Source organism: Callithrix jacchus, chromosome 20 (assembly GCF_049354715.1).
Source record: "Callithrix jacchus isolate 240 chromosome 20, calJac240_pri, whole genome shotgun sequence".
In the NCBI taxonomy this organism is placed as follows: Eukaryota; Metazoa; Chordata; class Mammalia; order Primates; family Cebidae; genus Callithrix; species Callithrix jacchus.
Window position 1 is genome coordinate 42,636,604 of NC_133521.1, and position 20,629 is coordinate 42,657,232.

Consider the following 20,629-nt stretch of genomic DNA (forward strand, 5'->3'; position numbering starts at 1 on the left):
ACCTCTAGCACCTGGAGGTCACTTTGTTGATGACACAGTGGGAGCAAGATTTGGGTGGGGCAGAGAGCAGAGGGGTGGGCTCGGCCTCCAGTGACAGGCTGAACCTCTCAGAGCCTGGGCTTCCTGCCTGGAATGGGTGCGATGAGCTCTCCCAGCTCCTCGCAGGGCACGGTGGGATCTGGAGCCCTTCCGTGCGCTTCAGGTGTGGGGCTCACGAGCAGGTCATCATGAATTCCCTCACCCTGTGCCGGCACTCACTTGCTGTTGATTCACTGCACCCCGCTAGGAGGCGATACCACGAGGACCCAGTCGGGAGGCAGGGACGGATGCAGCGCCTGTCAGCCACATGCCCGGGTTAGGGTTAGGGTTAGGGTTAGGGTTAGGGTTAGGTTTAGGGGTTAGGGTTAGGGTTAGGGGTTAGGGGTTAGGGTTAGGGTTAGGGTTAGGGTTAGGTTTAGGGGTTAGGGGTTAGGGGTTAGGGTTAGGGGTTAGGGGTTAGGGGTTAGGGGTTAGGGGTTAGGTTTAGGGTTAGGGGTTAGGGGTTAGGGGTTAGGGGTTAGGGGTTAGGGTTAGGGGTTAGGGTTAGGGGTTAGGGGTTAGGGTTAGGGGTTAGGGGTTAGGGTTAGGGGTTAGGGTTAGGGGTTAGGGGTTAGGGTTAGGGGTTAGGGTTAGGGGTTAGGGTTAGGGGTTAGGGTTAGGGGTTAGGGTTAGGGGTTAGGGGTTAGGGTTAGGGGTTAGGGGTTAGGGGTTAGGGGTTAGGGTTAGGGTTAGGGGTTAGGGGTTAGGGGGTTAGGGGTTAGGGTTAGGGGTTAGGGGTTAGGGGTTAGGTTTAGGTTTAGGGTTAGGGTTAGGGGTTAGGGGTTAGGGTTAGGTTTAGGGGTTAGGGGTTAGGGTTAGGGGTTAGGGTTAGGGTTAGGGGTTAGGGGTTAGGGTTAGGGTTAGGGTTAGGGTTAGGGTTAGGGGTTAGGGTTAGGGGTTAGGGGTTAGGGTTAGGGGTTAGGAGTTAGGGCAGGGACAGATGCCTGTCAGCCACATGCCCAGGTTAGGGTTAGGGTTAGGGTTAGGGTTAGGGTTAGGGTTAGGGGTTAGGGTTAGGGTTAGGGTTAGGGTTAGGGGTTAGGGTTAGGGGTTAGGGTTAGGGTTAGGGTTAGGGTTAGGGTTAGGGTTAGGGTTAGGGGTTAGGGTTAGGGTTAGGGTTAGGGTTAGGGGTTAGGGTTAGGGGTTAGGGGTTAGGAGTTAGGGTAGGGACAGATGCCTGTCAGCCACATGTCCGGGTTAGGGTTAGCGTTGGGGTAGGGGTAGGGTAGGGTTAGGGTTAGGGCAGGGACAGATGCCTCTCAGCTACATGCCCACACACCCGGGGCTTAAGTTTTGGTATGAGGGTGCGGGCCCGAGGACCTGGAGGATGGGAACGAACCCTGGCTGGGGTGACCACGGAGGCTCCCTGCGTAGTGGAGTCTGAGCCAGGCCTGGTATGGTGAGTGAGCAGGAGCCATTCATCTGCTCATTCATTTGGCTCACAGGCATCTGTTCCAAGTGTGCAAAGTACAAAGGCTGCACTGAGTGGAAAACAAGCACCCGAAAGGTCCTGTCTTGCGAGGTATGGCCAGGAGAACAGAGGACATCTCTGACCTCTTTTCAGGGCCAGTGTCAGGTCCAGGGCTTGGCCAGGCTGAGTGTGGGCAGGGCTGCCCCCCCCGGGTGACAGAGCCAAGGGGTCCTCGATCTCATCCATTTGGTGTGGTGTGGCTGCGTTGTGGGGGAAAGGAAAAGATATAGCTCTGTGACTGCTGATAGGGACCGATCCCCCGTGTTGTGACGCACAGAACAGCGAAGTGGAGAAGAAGGCTAGCCGCCATTAGTGCACAAACACACTGGAGAGCAGATGTGTGTGTATGCACACACAAACGCACCTGGCAGCTTGAACACGCTCCGAGACTGTCTAGGCCCAGCATGGGGACCACCCACTCAAAACATCAAATTACTAGTTGTTCAATCAATAGAAGTAAAAAAACATCAAAGAGCCTGGCTTTATGGGGTCCAGGTTTTGAAGCTGAGCCTGCTTCAGTTTCCCTCACTGCTCCCATTCCCTGGCGCTTCTGTGAGGGGTCAGCGCATGAGGGGCAGTGGGCTGGGAGCTGGCAGAGCAAGGGTTTACTGCTGTTGCTGGTGTCACGGTCACTTTCCCTGCCCCCGCACCCCTTTGAGTGATGGGAAAGAGCCGGGAAGCCACGACCCTCCGTGGGTCTGGGCACCTCCCATGGCTCCAAGGCTTTTCCCACTGCAGCTTGGAATCAGCTTCAGAGACCTGAATTCAGGCTGGTTCCCAGCACACCCACACACAACAGACTGCACCCACCCACACAGCCATGTACAACTACATGTGCACACAATCATCTCATACATGGTCACTCAACATCACATACAGAGCCACACATGGATGCACACTGCACTTTCGTAATCAGAGTGCCACACACAATTACATGTACAATCACAGACACAGTCACACAAACACACAATCATGCACGCAATCACACACGCATTCGCACACAATTGCCTGCACAATCGTGCAGTCACGAAGTCACATACACATTCACGCACAATCACATACACAATGACATACAATCACGATCACGTACACACAAGCACACAAACACAAAATCATGCACACAATCACAACCGCACCCAAAATCTCACATGATCATGCCCACAAAATCACATGAACAGGCGCACACAATCATGCACATGCACAGTCACGTGCACACACAGTCACAGATACACAATGCAGCAAGCCCAGGAGAAGGGCACCGAGGGAGAATAGTGACATCTGGAAAAGGTTGTGGGCAGGTTGACAGTGGTGCCTCCATGCCAGCTTTCTAGTTTCAATAATTGCCCAGGGGTTAGGCCAGGCGTGGTGGCTCACACCTGTAATCCCAGCACTTTGGGAGGTCAAGACGGGCTGATCACCTGAGGTCAGGAGTTCGAGACCAGCCTGGCCAACATGGCAAAATTCCATCTCAAAATACAAAAATTAGCTGGGTGTGGTGGTGCATGCCTATAGTCCCAGCTACTCAGGAGGCTGAGGCAGGAGAATCATTTGAACCTTGGAGGCAAAGGTTGCAGTGAACCGAGATTGCGCCACTGCACTCCAGCCTGGGCGACAGAGCAAGACACAATCTCAAAAAAATACTTGCCCAGTGGTTAGATGAGACATTAGCATTTGGGGACACTTGACATTTTGGGCTGGATGATTAAAAATGGGGGATGCTGCATAAAGGGTAGTAGGAAATCTCTTCTATCTGCAACTTTTTTGTAAGTCTGACATTATTTCAAAGTGAAAAGTCGAAAGCTTTTTTTCAGCTGGGTGTGGTGGCTCACGCATGTAATCCCAGCACTTTGGGAGGCTGAGATGGGCAGATCAAGGGGTCAGGAGTTCAAGACCAGCCTGGCCAATATGGTGAAACCCTGTCTCTACTAAAAATACAAAAATTAGCTGGGTGTGGTGGTGTGCACCTATAGTCCCAGCTACTCAGGAGACTGAGGCAGGAGAATGGCTTGAACCTGAGAGGCAGAGGTTGCAGTGAGCTGAGATCATGCCACTGCACTCCAGCCCAGGCAACAGAGCGAGACTCCGTCTCAAAAAAACAAAAGGAATTAAGTCTAGACATGCACTGCCACGTGGGTGGAACCTGAAAGCGTAATGTGGAGTGAAAGAAGCCAGACACAGAAGGACACATTTTGCAAGATTCCATTGAGATGAAATATCCGTAACACGCAGATTCATAGAGAGTGGATGAGTGGCGGCAGGGCCCGGGGGAGTGGGGAGGAGGAGGAATACGGACTGACCGCTAATGGGAATGATTCAAATGTTCTGGAACAAGATAGGATGGAGCTTGTACAAGATTGCAAATATATGACACTAAGTGCCTTGTTGGGTTTAAATTACTTGCTCTTAAGTCATGTGAATTTTACCTCAGTGCATTATTTTTCTAAAGTGAAATGCTGTCCTGGGTGGGTATGCACAGGCACAGCCCCCGGCTCCAGCCAGCGTGGCCGGAAGAACTGGGCCCCAGGGAAGCAGTAAATCTGAATTTCAAGGTGAAGTCTCCTGACTTGTAGATCTTAGCAACTGACTAAAGGTATTTTGTCAAGGCCATTGGAGGCAAATGCAGGTCTCAGCTACCAGCTGTCAGTCTTAACCCAAGATGACCTGGGGTGGAGCATCTGCGGGCTTGGTCCTAGCACCCGGGAGACCGCCACCCCTCACCTCCTTGGGGTTTACTGGGAGAAGGGAGGGCAGATGGAAAAGTCCCTCCAGGCAGAGAGAAAAGCTCCAGACAAAGACCAAGATGTTGGTGGTTGTAAAAGAGGAGAGCTGCAGCCTTTTAAAAGCCCGCCGGCCTCCTGCCACTGAGAGCGCCTTCTGGGGAGGTTGTAAATGTTTACTCTGGCGGATCTTGTTATAAATGGACTTGGTTTTGTTTGGTTGGTTATGTTTTTGTTTGTTTTCTTTTTTAAAAAAAAAAAACCCAAAAAACTGCTAGACCATCCTAACTGAGCACCACGTTATCCCAAAATACCCAGTAAAGGGAAAACAAGATGGGCAGGGAATCGGGCTTCCCGCCCCCTCTCCATGGGTCTGCCTTGCCGCCTGGCCTGGCTGCCAAGCCCCTGCGCAGCCCATCCCATGATAGTCCCTATCATTTCTTTTTTTTTGAGATGGAGTTTCGCTCTTGTTACCCAGGTTGGAGTGCGATGGCACAATCACAGATCACCGCAACCTCCACCTCCCGGGTTCAAGCAATTCTCCTGCCTCAACCTCCTGAGTAGCTGGGACTACAGGCACACGCCACCACACCCAGTGAATTTCTGTATTTTTAGTAGAGACGGGGTTTCACCATGTTGACCAGGATGGTCTCGATCTCGTGACCTCGTGATCCACCCGCCTCGGCCTCCCAGAGTGCTGGATTACAGGCGTGAGCCGCCACGCCCGGCCGCTCCTTATCATTCTTGAGCAAGTACTGCGTGCCTAGCATCCTCTCACCCTTCAGGATTCGTTACTGTTAATCCTCCCAGCGGCTGCATGAGGCAGAAGTCATTTTACAGACCAGCAAACAGATGCCGAGACGGGAGGTGGCCTGCTCCGGGCCTCACAGCTGCTGAGCCTGCCGCTGGGATCCTGAATAGCCGGCAGATGACCAGATTTGGTGGCTTCTGGTTGCATTGGGCTTGCCTGTTCCGCTCCACTCAGGAATCCCCTACTGTTTCCAGTCCCGGGTCCCAGAGCTTTGATTCTCAACTTGGAGCGTGTTGTTAAAACAGGTATCACTGGCTGGCCATCAGAGCTTCTGATGCGAGAGGTCTGGGGCAGGGCTGAGAATCTCCGTTCCTAAACAAGTTCCTAGTGACGCCCATGCTCCTGGTCCAGGGAGGGGAACGGGCTGAAAGCCACTATTCTAAAGAAACCAGCAAGTTCATTCACACTAAGGTGCAGGGGACTGATAACAGCCTCCGCACGCACGAGCCTTCCTCCAGTTAGATGTGACACTCCAGCAGGAGGTCAGAGGCTGAGGGTGGGAAAGGAAGGGATGTTGTATCTTCTTTTGTTCTGGTTTGGTTCTTTCCCAGAGCCTTGCTGTCACCCAGGCTGGAGTGCACTGGCGTGAAGGCTCACTACGACCTCCGCCTTCTGGGTTCAAGCGATTCTCCTGCCTCAGCCTCCCAAGTAGCTGGGAGTGCAGGTGTGCGCCACCACGTCTAGCTAATTTTTGCATTTTCAGTAGAGATGGGGTGTTGGCCAGGCTGGTCTCGAACTCCTGGCCTCAGGTGATCTGCTCACCTCTGTCTCCCAAAGTGCTGGGATTATAGGCATGAGCCACTGTGCAAAGGGACATGTTGAGGGAGGGAAACCCTCCCAGCTCCCACTCGTCACACCCAGAGCCCAGAGGAGGAGGAGGGGGTGCAGAGAGAGTCCTGGCTGCTCATCCCTGGCCCGGCTGCAGCGGGGCCACTTGAATCACACGTGTGTCTGTGTGGGGTTGCTCTGCCTGGCTATATAAAGCAAGAGGCCTGCACATGCTGCTCTGACCCCAGGGACCCAGCCACAGTCCCACCCCTCCCCACTTCTCCAGGGGCAGCGCACCGATTGGTCAGAACAGGGAGCTTCCCAGTGCTGGTGGCTGCAGGTGGGGGCTTCCCAAGCTTTCCATGGAGCTGGTCCATGGTCAGCCTTCCAGGCCACCCAGCAAGCAAGTGTCCCCAGTGCTGCAGATGGTGGGGCCTCACCCAACAGAGGCCAAAGAAAGACCATGCACAGACCCCGCCCGGCCTCTCACACCACCCCTCCGCCCCTCCACCGCTGACCTCAGCGTTCCCACCTGAGAAGCCCTCACAACACACCCAAGAGGGAAAGGTCTTCGAAGTCGCTTTTCTTAGCCACATTTTGCTTTGCTCCTACGCTTTGGGGGAACCCCAACTCTTAAGAAAGCCAGCTTAGAGTAGTGTCCCTCCTGGTGAGCCTGCTGACCCTCTGTGTGGTGTTAACCGCTCAGCACCTTCTCCGAGCCTGGCAGGCGAAGCTGGGTGAATTCTGCAGCTTACAGCCCCAGCTTTCGGGGGTCTTAACCAGTTCTGACTCCACATTGACATTACAGAGACTAAAGCCAGCTGCCCGCAGGAATGTACTCCAACAAACCCAGGTCTTCCCTGCCCCAGGGCCTTCGCATGGATGGTAACCACAGCTGCAGGCCCCTCACCTCCCCCCCAGGGCCCCTCTCTGACAACTCCTCCTCCTCAATATCCACGCTGATGGCGAACATCCCATTCTCAACACTCAGCAGAAATCACAGTCTACCAACTGCATATTTAATTTTTTCTGTTAGTGTCTTTTTTTTTTTTTTTTCAAGACTGACTGTTCACCCAGACTGGAGGGCATTGGCTCACTGCAACCTCTGCCTTCCGGGTTCAAGCGACTCTCCTGCCTCAGTCTCCTGAGTTTCTAGAATTAAAAACATGAGCCACCATGTCCAGCTAATGTTTGTGTTTTTAGTAGAGACGAGGTTTTGCCACGTTGGCCAGGCTGGTCTCAAACTCCCGACCTCAAGTGATGCACCTGCCTTGGCCTCCCAAGTGTTAGGGATACAGGCATGAGCCATCGCACCCAGCTAGTTAGTGTCTGTTGAGGTCAGAGGCTTCTCTAAGTATCTGTGGACCGACTGAGCAGAGGAGCCAGTCATTGTGAACTTGTTCACGCGGCCTGAGCAGTGGGTGGGCATTTGCTGTCTCATGGCGCCCCCTGGTGGCCGTCATGCAGGCACATGCTCAGGTGCCTACCCCTTCTCTTACTGCAGGGTTTGCCCCTCTCCTGGCACTCACCTCCCATGTGACCACCCACAGTAACGTGTGCAAATCCACAAAGTGGCAGCTCTTGGCCCCGTGGAGCCGTGTGCTTCTGGATGACCAGGTGAGTTGGAGCGAAGTCCCTGTTACACTTGTTCACATTGTTAATGGCACGATTATTAAGCAGCTAAGTGTTGATAGTGTAAACATAATGTGATCACTGTTTGCTACCTAAGGGTCCCTGAGCAGCCTCTCTCAGCCTCAGTTTCTCCATCTATGAGAGAGAATGGAGAAAACTATGACGATTGCAAGAATTAAGGGAAACTGCGTGTTAAATCATAGCACAGGACAGGCAGGTTTCCCATGAACAAGGGCTGTCGTGAGTATCTGGGGAAATTTTCTCCTGAGCGTGGGCTGGTATACCAGGAGGGGTCAGCTCTGTTACTCACCCCACTGGACATGTCAGAAAGCTTCTTGGCTTCCATTTCCCCACCTGTGAAATGACCACCTCGGTCACACTGTCTCCCAGGGACGTGAGGGAGTGCTAAGGACGACCAGAGCTTGACAAGTGGTTCCCGGATATGAAGGATGGGGAAAGTTTTCCCAAGGAGGAGGTCAGACTCCTGGGCACCATCCCTGGACCCCAAAGGAGAGGGGCAGCTTATTCCTGGAAGATCATGGGGTCAAGGACAACAGGCACTACTCGAGCAGAAAAGGAGAGAGGGGCCAGTCTGTTAACTGCCCAGCAAAGCTTCTGGGCCCTTGTCTACTGAGCCCCAGAAAAGCCAGCAGCTGCCGGGGTTGGTGGCTCACACCTATAATCCTAGCACTTTGGGAGGCTGAGGTGGGCAGATTACCTGAGGTCAGGCAAGACCAGCCTGGCCAACATGGTGAAACCCCATCTCTGCTAAAAATACAAAAAATTAGCCAGGTGCTGTGGTGCCTACCTGTAATCCCAGCACTCTGGGAGGCCCAGGCGGGCAGATTACTTGAGGCCAGAAGTTCAGGACAAGCCTGACCAACGTAGTGAATGAAACCCTATCTCTACTAAAAATACAAAAATTAGCTGGGCTTGGTGACACATGCCTGTAATCCCAGCTACTCAGGAGGCTGAGGCAGGAGAATCACTTGAACTTGATAGGCCAGAGGTTGCAGAGCACAGAGATCCTGCCACTGCACTCCAGCCTGAGGCATAGAGCAAGACCTCAATCTTAACATTTGTTTTAAAAGCAAAGGTAAAAGATTTTCCAGAAAACAGAGTGTACGATAAGAAAATTAGAGGATCACTGTAGACGGTTCAACATGTAATTTTAAAGTTAGAATAGAAAGGAAATGGAGAAAACGGGATGCCCAAAGGCATAACACAGGACATCTGCCAGAAGCAGAAAGCTGAGTGTCAGGTGGAAAGGCTCTACCGAGCACCAGCACAGCCAGGGGAGAGCTGAGGCCCAAGGACTAAAGAGAGGATGTGGGCCGGGCACGATGGTTCACACTTACAATCCCAGCACGTTGGGAGGCTGAGGCGGGTGGATCCCTTGAGGTCAGGAGTTTGAGACCAGCATGGGCAACATGACAAAACCCTGTCTCTTCCAAAAATACAAAAATGTTATTTGGGTGTGGTGACAAGCACCTGTAGTCCCAGCCACTCAGGAGGCTGAAGAATGAGAATTACTTGAGTTCAGGAGGGGGAGATTGCAATGAGCTAAGATCACACCACTGCACTCCAGTCTGGGCTGAGATCCAGCCTGGGTGACAGAGAAAGGCCCTCTCTGAAAAAAAAAAAAAAAGAAAAAGAAAATTTTCAGTCACATAGTGCAGGGAGCAGGAGAGCATGGGTTCTCCATGGCTGCTCTGGGAGCCGGAAGATGCTGAAATACACTCACAGGCTGAGTGTAAAGTATTTACCTATGCCGTCAACCAAAGGTGAGATAGAATAAGGCAGTTTAGGTGGGCCAAAACACTGGAGACGTGAAGAATAAGGCACCCCTTCTCCACCGGCTCCCAGGGAGTATGTTTTACCACTGGTGGGATCCGGAAGCACAGAAAGGCCACGCCCTGAACCCAGCAACCCTGGAGAAGCCAGGTCATCTCAGCAGGGAATGGGGGTGGTGGCAGGTTGATGCCTGCGGCACAGGCTGGCTTGGCTGCAGGCACTCAGTGACAGCTGGAACGGGCGCACAAGAGGCAGCTTCACCTCTGTAAAAGCAAAAGGTTAGACAAAGAAATCAGAGGCCCCAGGCTAAGGCGTGGTGGCTCATGCCTGTAATCCCAGCTGAGGCGGGCGGATCACGAGGTTAAAAGATCAAGACCATCCTGGCCAACATGGTGAAATCCCGTCTCTACTAAAAAAAAAATTAGCTGGGCATGGTGGTGTGTACCTGTACTCCCAGCTACTTGGGAGGCTGAGGTTGCAGTGAGCCGAGATCCTGCCACTGCACTCCACCCTGGCGCCTGTCAACAGAGCGAACTCTGTCTTAAAAAAAAAAAAAAAAAAAATCAGTGGCCCCTATCTAGATTAGAAGCAGAGTATTCAGTCATCACAACTAAACTTGATCATGTACAAAATGCGGGACGTATGTACATGTGGTGAATGCGGAGGGGAGAGCAGGCAGGAAACCTGGAGTTCTCTGGACTGCAGATGTGCTGTGCCTAGAACCTTCTTGGGAAACTTGCTGGCCGTTTTGGGAAGCTGCTTGCAGGCGCCCATCGGGCCTGGTCACTGAGCCACACGTTCTTACAGCTCAGAGAGCAGCTCAGCTTTCAGCTCCCAGAACCAGCCACAGGCCTGTCACAACTTACTTTCCCTTGGCGTCTTCAGGTGTCTTAGCTAAAATTAGCAGCTGGATGAGGAGCAACACAGTTTTAAAGAGGAGACGTTGCAGGGCACTTGCAATTTTTTTTCATTTTTTGAGACAGTCTTGCTCTGTTGCCAGGCTAGAATGCAGTGGCGGGTTCTCTGCTGACTGCAACCTCCACCTCCCTGGTTCAAACGGTTCCCCTCTCTCAGCCTCCCGAGTATCTGGGACTACAGGTGTGCACCGTGCCCGGCTAATTTTTTGTTTTAGTAGAGAGCGTTTCACCATGTTGGCCAGGATGGTCTTGAACACCTGACCTCGTGATCCACCCACCTCGGCCTCCCAAAGTGCTGGGATTACAGGCGTGGCCACCGTGCCCGGCTGGCACGTGCACTTTTTCTGTGGTCATCCTGCTTTTTGTGCGCAGCTCCCAGGCTACCTACCCTTCAAGCTTCTTCCCCGGCTTTTCTTACCTGGCTGTTCACGTGTATAGAAGATGGGATTTAGCCACCTTCCTATTTGGGGGATATTTGTGTTTTAATATAAGCGTCACAATTCTATATAATGAGCCTGCTTAATCTAAGGAATATAAATAACATTGCAGCAAAATTCGGCACAGACACAAACACAAGCTGGAGAGCTGCTGTCCACGCAGTGGCCCGGTTCAGGTCCACGCCTCTGAGTTCGAGTCTCCTTCCCTTTTCTGCGTTCTGGAATGCCACCGGGCACCCCAAGGCACAGCATGCATGAGGCAGGGCTGTGGCACACACCAACCATCTGGCCTCTGGAAGGTAAGTGGGCATGTTGGTTCCCTCACAGTGCAAATACTAGACAAATTTGGTCAATGAATTAAAACCAAATTGTAGGTATTTGAGATTCCGGACCATGGAGAGAGATTTTTGAAACACTGTTTTTATTTTAATATGCAATGAAAAGAACTAAAACTATGGGAGCTGGCTGAGCACTTTGGGAGGCCAAGGCGGGCAGATCACCTGTGGTCAGGAGTTCAAGACCAGCCTGACCAATATGGTGAAACCCCATCTCTACTAAAATACCAAAATCAGCCTGGTATGGTGGCACGTACCTGTAATCCCAGCTACTCAGGAGGCGGAGGCAGGAGAATCGCTTCAACCCAGGAGGTGGCGGTTGCAGTTACCCGAGATCATGCCACTGCACTCCAGCCTGGGCAACAGAGTGAGACTCCATCTCAAAACAAAAAAACAAAAAAAACGATGGGAGTTGAATTAAATGTTCAACAAGCAGCGGCCCTCACAGAGCGGCGGCCCTCAGAGGCAACATTTGAGTCGTGCACGAATGCACTTAAAGGTTCTGGAAACTGCTTGGGAGCGACCTTAACAGCCTGGGGCTGGGTCCAGGAACCACGGAAAGGCTACCCCCCTGAAAACACTGCCATCCATGAAGAACAGGCGCTTTGGAAACCTTTTGAGAACTGTCAATGGATTACTTTATTTCATATAAAAGTTACATTGAAAGAAGAGGTTGAAAGTCAAGTATACTTGATTCGTACACACTTGCCAAGTCTCACAGGGTTCAACCACTTGGGTAATTTTTATTGGTAACAGGATATACATATTAAAAGCCTCACGCTGAAGCCCATACACGTGTCCCACCCAGACAAGTGCAAATGAATATGCAGAACGGTCTCTGAAAACTCGTCTCCAGGATCACGCACGATCTATGCTTTGTCCGTCCGGCTGTGACGCACTTCTTCACCTAGTGAAGAGTCCACTTCCAAACCCCCGCAGGCTTGCTCGCTTGGCTAGGACGGTGGCTCAGGTAGGTCCCTTTGTGGTTTTGCATCAGCAGTGGTAGAAGCCCTGATTCAGGTGTGGTAGAGAGAAATTAAAAACAGAGAACAGGTCACAGATGAACAGACAGGCAAACAGTTCCCAGGAGGGGACGCCAACTTCTCAGGCTGGAGGGCGAGCTTAAAGGAAGACCCTCGGACTTTGTCACAGACTGCTTCTCGATGCATCTGTCAAAAAATGTACAAACCAGGCAAGGTTAAGGCAAGTCCCCACGGAGGGGAGCTGTTGGCTTTCTCGCATAAGTTTAAGCTCCACACCAAGGATCCTATTTTATCACCTGTGCCGTGGGTAGAGAAAACGTAAAAGCTAACAAAACAATGCAACAGGAAGGCGCCATCCTGACCACTGCCACCTGAGCGCTGCCTGCGTGGTGGCACAGTCGCCCCGGACAGGGGATGTCTGCCTCATGGTCCCCTCACCTTCCCAGAGGTGCCCAAGGTCCAGGGCCTGCCTCTCCACTTGGAACGCCTCCCCTGCCCCACACACCAACAGCATGGAGCGCCTAATGGATCAGGTCACTGAGCTGCGGCTCTGCCCCTCCGCAGGAGCCATTTAGACACTGCTATATTTGGCTGGAACAAAAAAATCAGTTCCAAGGCCCTCAAGCACTCAAGATTTTTTTTTAAAATTAAAGCAGGAGGGCAATGAAGGACCGCACAGGAACAACTGTTCTTTGGATCGAGATGTCCTCCAGTAGCAATACATTCATAGTAATCACGGAGAGGACCCCGCGGCCTCTCCCCCCTCTTCCCTGAAAAATAGCTTGTTTGCTGTATGCAGCCGGTAAATGTTACACTGCCTCAACAACACTGGCAATTTTGACACACACATGCACACACGCAGACACGCGCACACACACACACTTGCTGAGAGGGTCAAAGGATGTCTCTTCCGGGGGATTGTGCTGGAAGCCACCTTCACTGTTCAGTGCACAGATCTTTTGCAACTTCGGTGCAAAGCATCAGAGCTAATGGAGACCAAAACGTCTTTCTATGGAGACGCCCTGCGGTGGTCCGGGGAGTGCACTGCTGAGAGGAGTCAGCAGGGCCCCCGGAAATGACTGCTCGGAGAATGCCTGTTCACTGGATTGACTGTTTGTCTTCATGACTGGAAACAGCAGCTCAGTACACAGGATTTGAATAACCCATGTAATAACCCAAACGACTTAGAAAATGCAAATATCCTCAACAAAAATCCTAACTCTGCAGGAAGGCCGTGACATTTGGCTTCTTTGCTTGGCCACACACCTTTCCGACGTTGTACAGGTGGCGACCGAGCGCCTCTTCCGGTGTGGAGAATCTGCTGTCTGTGACTAGAAATAGATAAAACTCTGCTTGCTGCAAGCAGTTGGTGTGTGTAGGTTCCAGTTGCCCTGTTGGTCACAGATGAGCCGTTGATCTCCTTCAGACCCCAAATAAATAAGCGGAAGTCTGTGAGCAAGTTCCAGCCTGTCGAACCAGGCCTCACACTGAGAACTCCGGGCTGCCTTTTCTGGGTCTCGTGGGCAGTCGCCTAAAGTGAAAGCCGACAAAGGGATTCATCCAGAGGAGTGAGGGGGGACCCCCAAAGACGGACTTCATCCCTTCCCATCGCAGCCTCCGCTCCCACGTGGGCTTCTCACTTTTCAATCGCTCAATTTCCTGGAAGCAGAAAGAAGAGCAAGTGGCAGCGGCTCCAGGAAGCTCGGCAGACCCCACGGAGCCTCAGAATCGCACTGTGTCCAAGCACAGCGTGGAACTCTCCTTCCCAGCTCCACCCCAATCCAGATGGCCTATGTGAGCACAACCCCAGCTGCAGCCATCCGGCCAGCCCAGACTGCCAATCACCAACATTTTGCACCTGTCAGGTACTGTGCACAAACATTTACTGAGCGCCGCTCCAGGCCTGCAGAGCCAGACCCTGAAAGCAGCCAATTCCCTGAAATTCAGTGATGTGCTGGGAGCTGGGGGTCTGCCGTCCCCTGCTGACTCGCAAATCAAACGAAGACTAGAACTACGCACCGCGCAGAATGAAAGCAACAGCAAACACGGGGAAGGCTGGCGCTGTCATGGCCGCCCCAGGACTCTCCCGAGTCGGTCCACAGGCACCTGCTGTTAACAGCAGGACTTCCGTTTACTCAAGCTTCGAATACGTATGAAGTACACACGGCTGAGAACAAAACTTACCGTCTCATCGTTGCATATGGAGTGGATCTGGGAGCCAAACATAACTGCAGTGAAAGTGAAGAACAGAAGACCCTCAAGGCACAGGAAGGTCAACAGGATTACAGTTACTGGAGGTGAAAAATCACTGCATTCTGTGAACAAGAGGAAGCTGGTTATAACCGGCCCTGAACACCCGGAATGGCACAATGTGTGGTTCAGAGAAGAACCCACTGGGACCAGTCCCCGGCCAGCTTCCAGCGTGGAGGAGCTGTTCACTTTCTAAATGGGCACATTCACTGTTCTCCAAGGAGCAGAGGAGGGCCACCCTTCCAAGCAAAAATTCACACCACCACTTCCCAGCCAGTGGCTTCAAAGGTTCTGTATTTTCTGAGGTTTCCATTGACACTGTATTTGTGTGTTAAATAGCAACTGAGGCCAGACCAGAAGGGTTGCGTGCAGCCTTCCTTGTGAGCAGTGCTCACAGGAGTCCGTTTCCCCACGTTCCCGGCGGTGGGATGAGCCTGTCCAGACCTCTCTGCATATCTCAGGTAAGACAATGAGCACCTGTTTTCACGACACCTGCTTAGGGTCAGTACTCACAGAGACAAGGCGAAGCCTGCTTTGAACAACGGCGAGCCAGCTGACCAGAAGACAGACACAAGCTTTGGTGGGAAATTCCTGTTGTTTTCCCCAGTCTCAATACACTAGCAAAATGGTGGTGTTAAAACTTAACTAAATTCTTTAAAATCCAATTCCTAAAATAACCGCAGTGATTTCCCTGAAAATGGAAAAGCTGGTTCTTCCTTTAAAGCCTTCCCCTTCCACCCAGCAGCAGCATGCGCCAAGAATGATGCAGGACCAGGGAACTCACCAGTCCACTGCCCTCGGACGCAGGAGATGAACTGCAGCCCACAGAGGATCAGAGCGTGGACTGACGACAGAGCTATATACATCTACAACGAGGGGAGAGTGCTTAGTCACTTTTCAAATCACTTTTTTAGAAACAGAGTCTCCCTCTGTCACCAGGCTGGAGCACAGTGGTGTGGTCTCAGCTCCCTGCAACCTCCACCTCCTGGGTTCAAGCGATTCTCCTGCCTCAGCCTCCCAAGTAGCTGGGATCACAGGCACCCACCACACCTGGCTAATTGTTTTGCATATTTAGTAGAAATGGGGTTTCACCATGTTGGCCAGGCTAGTCTGGAACTACTGACCTCGAGTGATCTACCCGCCTTGGCCTCCCAAAGCGCAGGCATGAGACATGGGGCCTGGCCAGTTAGTAACGGAAACAATTACATCTTTCTAGGAGCAAAGGCTGATGAAGCATCACGTTGAAACTTTCATGTCAGGGAAAAATGAGGGAAGGATTAAATTGCAGTGGTGGACATTTTCCTACACAAGATCATATAACACCAAGTAATTTTATTAAAAAATACAGCTGGGCATGGTGGCTCACACCTGTAATCCCAGCACTTTGGGAGGCCAAGTTAGGCAAATCGCTTGAGCTCGGGAGTTTGAGACCAGCCTGGGCAACATGGCAAAACCCCGTCTATTGAAAAAAAAAAAAAAAAAAAAGGCCGGGCACAGTGGCTCATGCCTGTATCCCAGCACATGCGGAGGCCAAGGCAGGTGGATCACCTGAGGTAGGGAGTTCAAGACCGGCCTGACAAACATGGAGAAACCCTATCTCTACTAAAAATATAAAACTAGATGGGCGTGGTGGTGCCTGCCTGTAATCCCAGGTACTAGGGAGGCCGAGGCTGCGGTGAGCTGAGATCACGCCATTGCACTCCAGCCTGGGCAACAAGAGCAAAACTCCATCTGGAAATAAACAAATAGGGAAATAAGCTCTAATACAGTTTAGGAAGATTCCTATTGTTGTTATTGATAAACAATAGTGGTTGAGGACATCTGGGAGAGAATGAAACTACAGTGAAGACCTGAAGTAATACAAGCAACACATTTATGTATTGGGACTACCGTCCTCTCACGACAGCACAGTGAGAGGTTCATTACAACGCGAACCCTGGAGAAAAGGATGGAGGGAAACTGGTCTGACGCTGGTCCAGATTTCCCTGCTCCAGGCAAGATGCAGTTACAGAATGTCAAGTTCAGGGTAAGTCACTACAGAAGTATTTTTACTTACAGTGAAAAGCACAAAGAACCTTTGATTCTTTTCTCCTACACAATTGTTCACCCACGGGCAGTGATGGTCCATTTTCCGAATACATCTTTTGCAGATACTGAAAAGAAAAGTCTGATTTTCAGTATTCCATGCTCTGAGGAAACCAGAGTGACAAAACCAAATAAAATCAAAGGTGGAGGAAATGAGAACATATCCTAATATACCATGTGAAACATCGTACCACTCACTATATTCCTATTAAATGTCTCCTGTTTCCTAAGGAAAATAGTCAATGGACCAACAGGATGAGGCAAAAGACCACGCTGAGCCATACTTCACGAGTTCTCACTCTCCCCCCATAAAACTGGATCATGGACACCTATCAATAATGTTCCCGATTTTGCAAGCTTACAAGTTACAACTCTATTTCAATAAGAAACAAAAATAGAATTTTTACCTTTAGGGAAAGAAACATTCTTCGTATCTTCAAATAATTCCTACACTTAACCCATATTCACTGATGAATATGTATATTCACCTTGAATCACGCTTTAAGTCATCTTGTTTTCCCAGCTGTAATTTACTTTCGCCCAAAACACGCTGGATGTCCAATTTTAAATAACTGATTAGGTATCAATTATTTTTTAGTAATACCTTTTACCAATTAATTACATCAAGCAGACATCTATGGCATCAGGTTTGCTCCAGGCAGACTTGCTATCATAGTGTCAGCTTCTGTTCATTGACCTGGGTTCCCTGCCTGACCGCCACAGCACCTGACTTCCAAAACATTCCCATTTTATCTTGTTAATCAGATCTACTGAAGTACAATTTATATACCATAGGCCGGGCGAGGTGGCTCACACCTGTAATCCCAGCACTTTGGGAGGCTAAGGGAGGTGGGTTACCTGAAGTAAGGAGTTCTAAACCAGCCTGGCCAAAGTGGCAAAACCCTGTTTCTACTAAAATACAAAAATCAGCTGGGTGTGGTGGCGGGCACCAGTAATCCCAGCTACTAGGGAAGCTGAGGCACAAGAAGTGCTTGAGCCCAAGAGGCAGAGTTTGCAATGAGCCAAGATTGCATCACTGCACTCAGCCTGGGCAACAAAGCAAAACTCCATGTCAAAAAAAAAAATTATGTATCATAAAAGTTTACTCATTTGCATTGTACAACTCAATGGTTTTTATTCTATCTGGAGTTGTGAGACCATCACCATCTAATTTTAGAACATTTCGGCTGGGCATGGTGGCTCACACCTGTAACCCCAGCACTTTAGGAGGCTAAGGCAGGCAGATCACAAGGTCAGGAGTTCAATACCAGCCTGGCCAACATGGTGAAACCCCATCTCTACTAAAATACAAAAAATTAGCTGGCTGTGGTGGTGCGCACCTGTAATCCCAGCTACGCAGGAGGCTGAGAGAGGAGAATCACTTGAACCTGGGCAACAGAGCAAGACTCTGTCTCAGAAAATAAAAAAAAAAATTTCCACCACCCCAGAAAGAAACCTCAGCCCCTCCACGGTCACCCCAGCTCAAGACAATCACCCATCTACTCCCCGATCCCATTTCGCCTTTCTTCACTTTCTGGCCAAACTATGTAGATATGAACCTGTTAAAGCTTTCACTCCAGCCATAAAGCAGTCAGCACCCCTATCTCTGTTTCCTCCCACTGGAGGTCATCAGTGGCACCCAGCTTATCCGAGCAGGGCACGACCCTTGGGAGAAGGTACTGTCTAGGTGCAACCACACCCCAGCAGTTTCACAGCACAGGGATGTGTGGCAACTATTTCAAGGAATGGAGAAATACACCCAGGCTTTCACACTTCAGCACGTGAAATCAATGGTCACCCCTCCAGGAGCAGACAAAGGAGTCAGGAGCTGGCACATGTGGGGGAAGCAGATAAAATGCAACCAAGACCAGCAGGGGTGGGGCGTGAGGGCCAGGAAGGCTACATGAGCCAGGCAGATGACTGAACTGTGGGTTTTTAAAATTATAGTAACTGGTGTTTGAGAGCACACCAAATAAAATTTAAAAAAAATAAAGAGAGCATGTCCAAAACAGCCTGGCCTGTGCACTGCACCACCCTAGGTAAGAACAAAAGCGAACGTACGCAGCCCCTCCCTCGGCTGGCTGGAGAACCCCAGAGCAGGAGTGAGGCAAAGGTTCTGAGCCCTTTTGGCCCCACACAGGATGTGCCCAGGGCTGTGACCACACACGTGCTGGCCCATGGCATGTGTGCCAGGAACAGAGGCGGGAACCTCAGAACCTCGTCTGGCTGTCATGCCACAGCAAATCCCTAGGGAAGGAGAGGATCCCGAAGTCCATACTGGTTGACTCTAGGGCACTGGCTCCTCTCGGCTCCCCCCAGGACAGAGGCGCGGGGCCAGCCTGTGCCTGCTGGCGGGTGCGGGCCGTACCTGCAGTGGTGGGCGCGCTCGGGTTTAACGCAGCAACACTTGGGGCACTTGTAGATCACCTCCCCGGGCTTCAGCTGCAGGCTCTCCATGTATTCTTTTGTAGCGTTTCCTTTGGGTACCGCCCCCTACCGTGTAAGAAGAATGTATTTTAGTCGGGGAAAAGGAAAGTTTTTTTTTTTTTTTTTTTAAAGTAGAAATTCATATATTTTATCATCAAACAAAAACTACCTTATTATCCTTTTGATAAATGGCTTAACCACCTGCATTTTTTGGAGGCAAGGCTTGTCCCCAGAGAGGGGCCCTGCGTGTCCCGGGGGGGCAGGGAGCCTCTGTACACACCACTTCCCTGTAGCCCCTGCTGATGGGGAGGTGACTGATAAGCACTGCCCAGAGTTTTCTTATCGGGCAGTTGGGGAACAAGGAAAAACAATCTCAAAAAGGACTTTAATCTCGTGTTGCTAAAGTGACGTAATACTTTTGTCTCTTGGCCAACCTCCTCAAAGGCATCCACACACAAACCTGGAGGCGGCAGCCCAGACCACCTGACCCATTCCTGTCTGGCAACGAGGCAGCCCAGCAGGGGCAGCACCAGCAAGTTGAACGTGCATCTATCTGTGCTCCAAATGCTAGAAGAGCTGGACAAGACGAGCAACGGTGAAGCGGCGGAAAGAGGCGTCAGGAAGGCCGTGAGCTGACGGTAAGGGGCAGAGCTGAAGGCCAAGAGTCACCCTAGTGGCGCCATGTCAACTGAGGACCTGATGTAGGGAAGGTGAGGCCTGAGCTGGCTGCAACCGCAGAGGCTTTGTTCTTTGGGGAGTAGAGATATGTAATCAAAACCATGTTTGTAGGAGATAATTCTGGAAGCTGTGGCAGGGTGAGATAAGATAGGCAGACCTGCCTGGGGTTTCCAGTGCCTCAAGAATAGGAACAAGGCCTTGTGTCTGCCTCTTAGCCCAGAGCTTGTACTTCATGTAGAAATCACAGATCTGGAGGATGAGACCCACAGACATTGGGAACAGCAGTTGGGGCTGCAGGGACTGTACAAAGACAAGGGGGCAGGACAAATGGAAAGGTGGGAGCTAATGGGCTCTGCCAACAGATGCTCCCACTGGAGCTCCTTAAAACACAGGTGCCTGGCTGGGCTCCAGAGCCACAGATCTGAACCTCTGCACGCTGAGGGCTGACATCCAAATTTTACAGAGTTCAGCAGGTAAATGCCTTGCGGAGCCAAAGACTGCTGCCCGCTGGATTCAGGGCTACCAGTGGGCCAGAGCCTGAGTCTTGGGCAGCACAGGCAAGGGGTTCCCGGGGGTGACGAGGAAGTGAAGATGGGAGAGGCTGCAGGACAAATGTGAGCATCCACTCCCCAAACCTCCACCGAACCTTTACTTCCTCCAGACAAGGCCCTGTCCTTCCCATGGCCCCAGTATGGGGAAGCTGTTTTGTTCAAGATCAAAGTGTTTCCTAACACACTGCCTCCTTAAAGAAGTTGTTTAAGCTCATTTTTGAAAACTTAAATAAAACATTTTGCTGGCCGGGTGCAGTGCCTCACGCCTGTAATCCTAGCACTTTGGGAGGCCAAGGCAGGCAGATCATGAGGTCAGAAGTTCGACACCAGCCTGGCCAAGATAGTGAAACCCCGTCTCTACTAAAAGTACAAAAAGTAGCCAGGCATGGTGGTGCATGTGGTAATTCCAGCTACTTGGGACGCTGAGGCAGAGAATTGCTTGAACCCGGGAGGCAGAGGTTGCGGTGAGCTGAAACCGCACCACTGCACTCCAGCCTGGACAACAAAGCAAGACTCTCTCACTTCTCCTGCCTCAGCCTCCCGAGTAGCTAAGATGACAGGCGTGAGCCACTGTGCCCGGCCGGAGTCTTGTCACCAACTTTCCTCCAGCAATCCAGGGATCTTAACACTGCTTTGATCTGTAAAATCCCACATGTTGCACACAGGCCCCAGCTGACAGCCGAGTTTCTATATCT

At 51.3% G+C, this 20,629-nt stretch overlaps 1 protein-coding gene across 8 annotated transcripts in view; it reads right to left on the reverse strand.

Annotated features, from left to right (window-relative positions):
- Positions 1-11,574: 11,574 nt before the first annotated feature.
- The window catches only part of ZDHHC7 (zDHHC palmitoyltransferase 7), a 51,060-nt gene continuing 42,005 nt past the window's right edge, over positions 11,575-20,629 (reverse strand). For 6 of the 8 annotated variants that reach the window (XM_035282267.3, XM_008986320.5, XM_002761218.6 and 3 more), the window contains 5 exons: positions 18,647-18,771; positions 16,250-16,346; positions 14,978-15,059; positions 14,128-14,258; positions 11,575-13,602 (listed from right to left, as the gene is read on the reverse strand). In XM_035282267.3, coding sequence (XP_035138158.1) covers positions 13,426-13,602; positions 14,128-14,258; positions 14,978-15,059; positions 16,250-16,346; positions 18,647-18,771 — 612 coding nt within the window. In that variant the 3' untranslated portion in view covers positions 11,575-13,425. The remainder of the gene's footprint in view (positions 13,603-14,127; positions 14,259-14,977; positions 15,060-16,249; positions 16,347-18,646; positions 18,772-20,629) is intronic. The other 2 variants (XR_013530241.1, XR_004737401.3) reach the window with 1 other exon arrangement.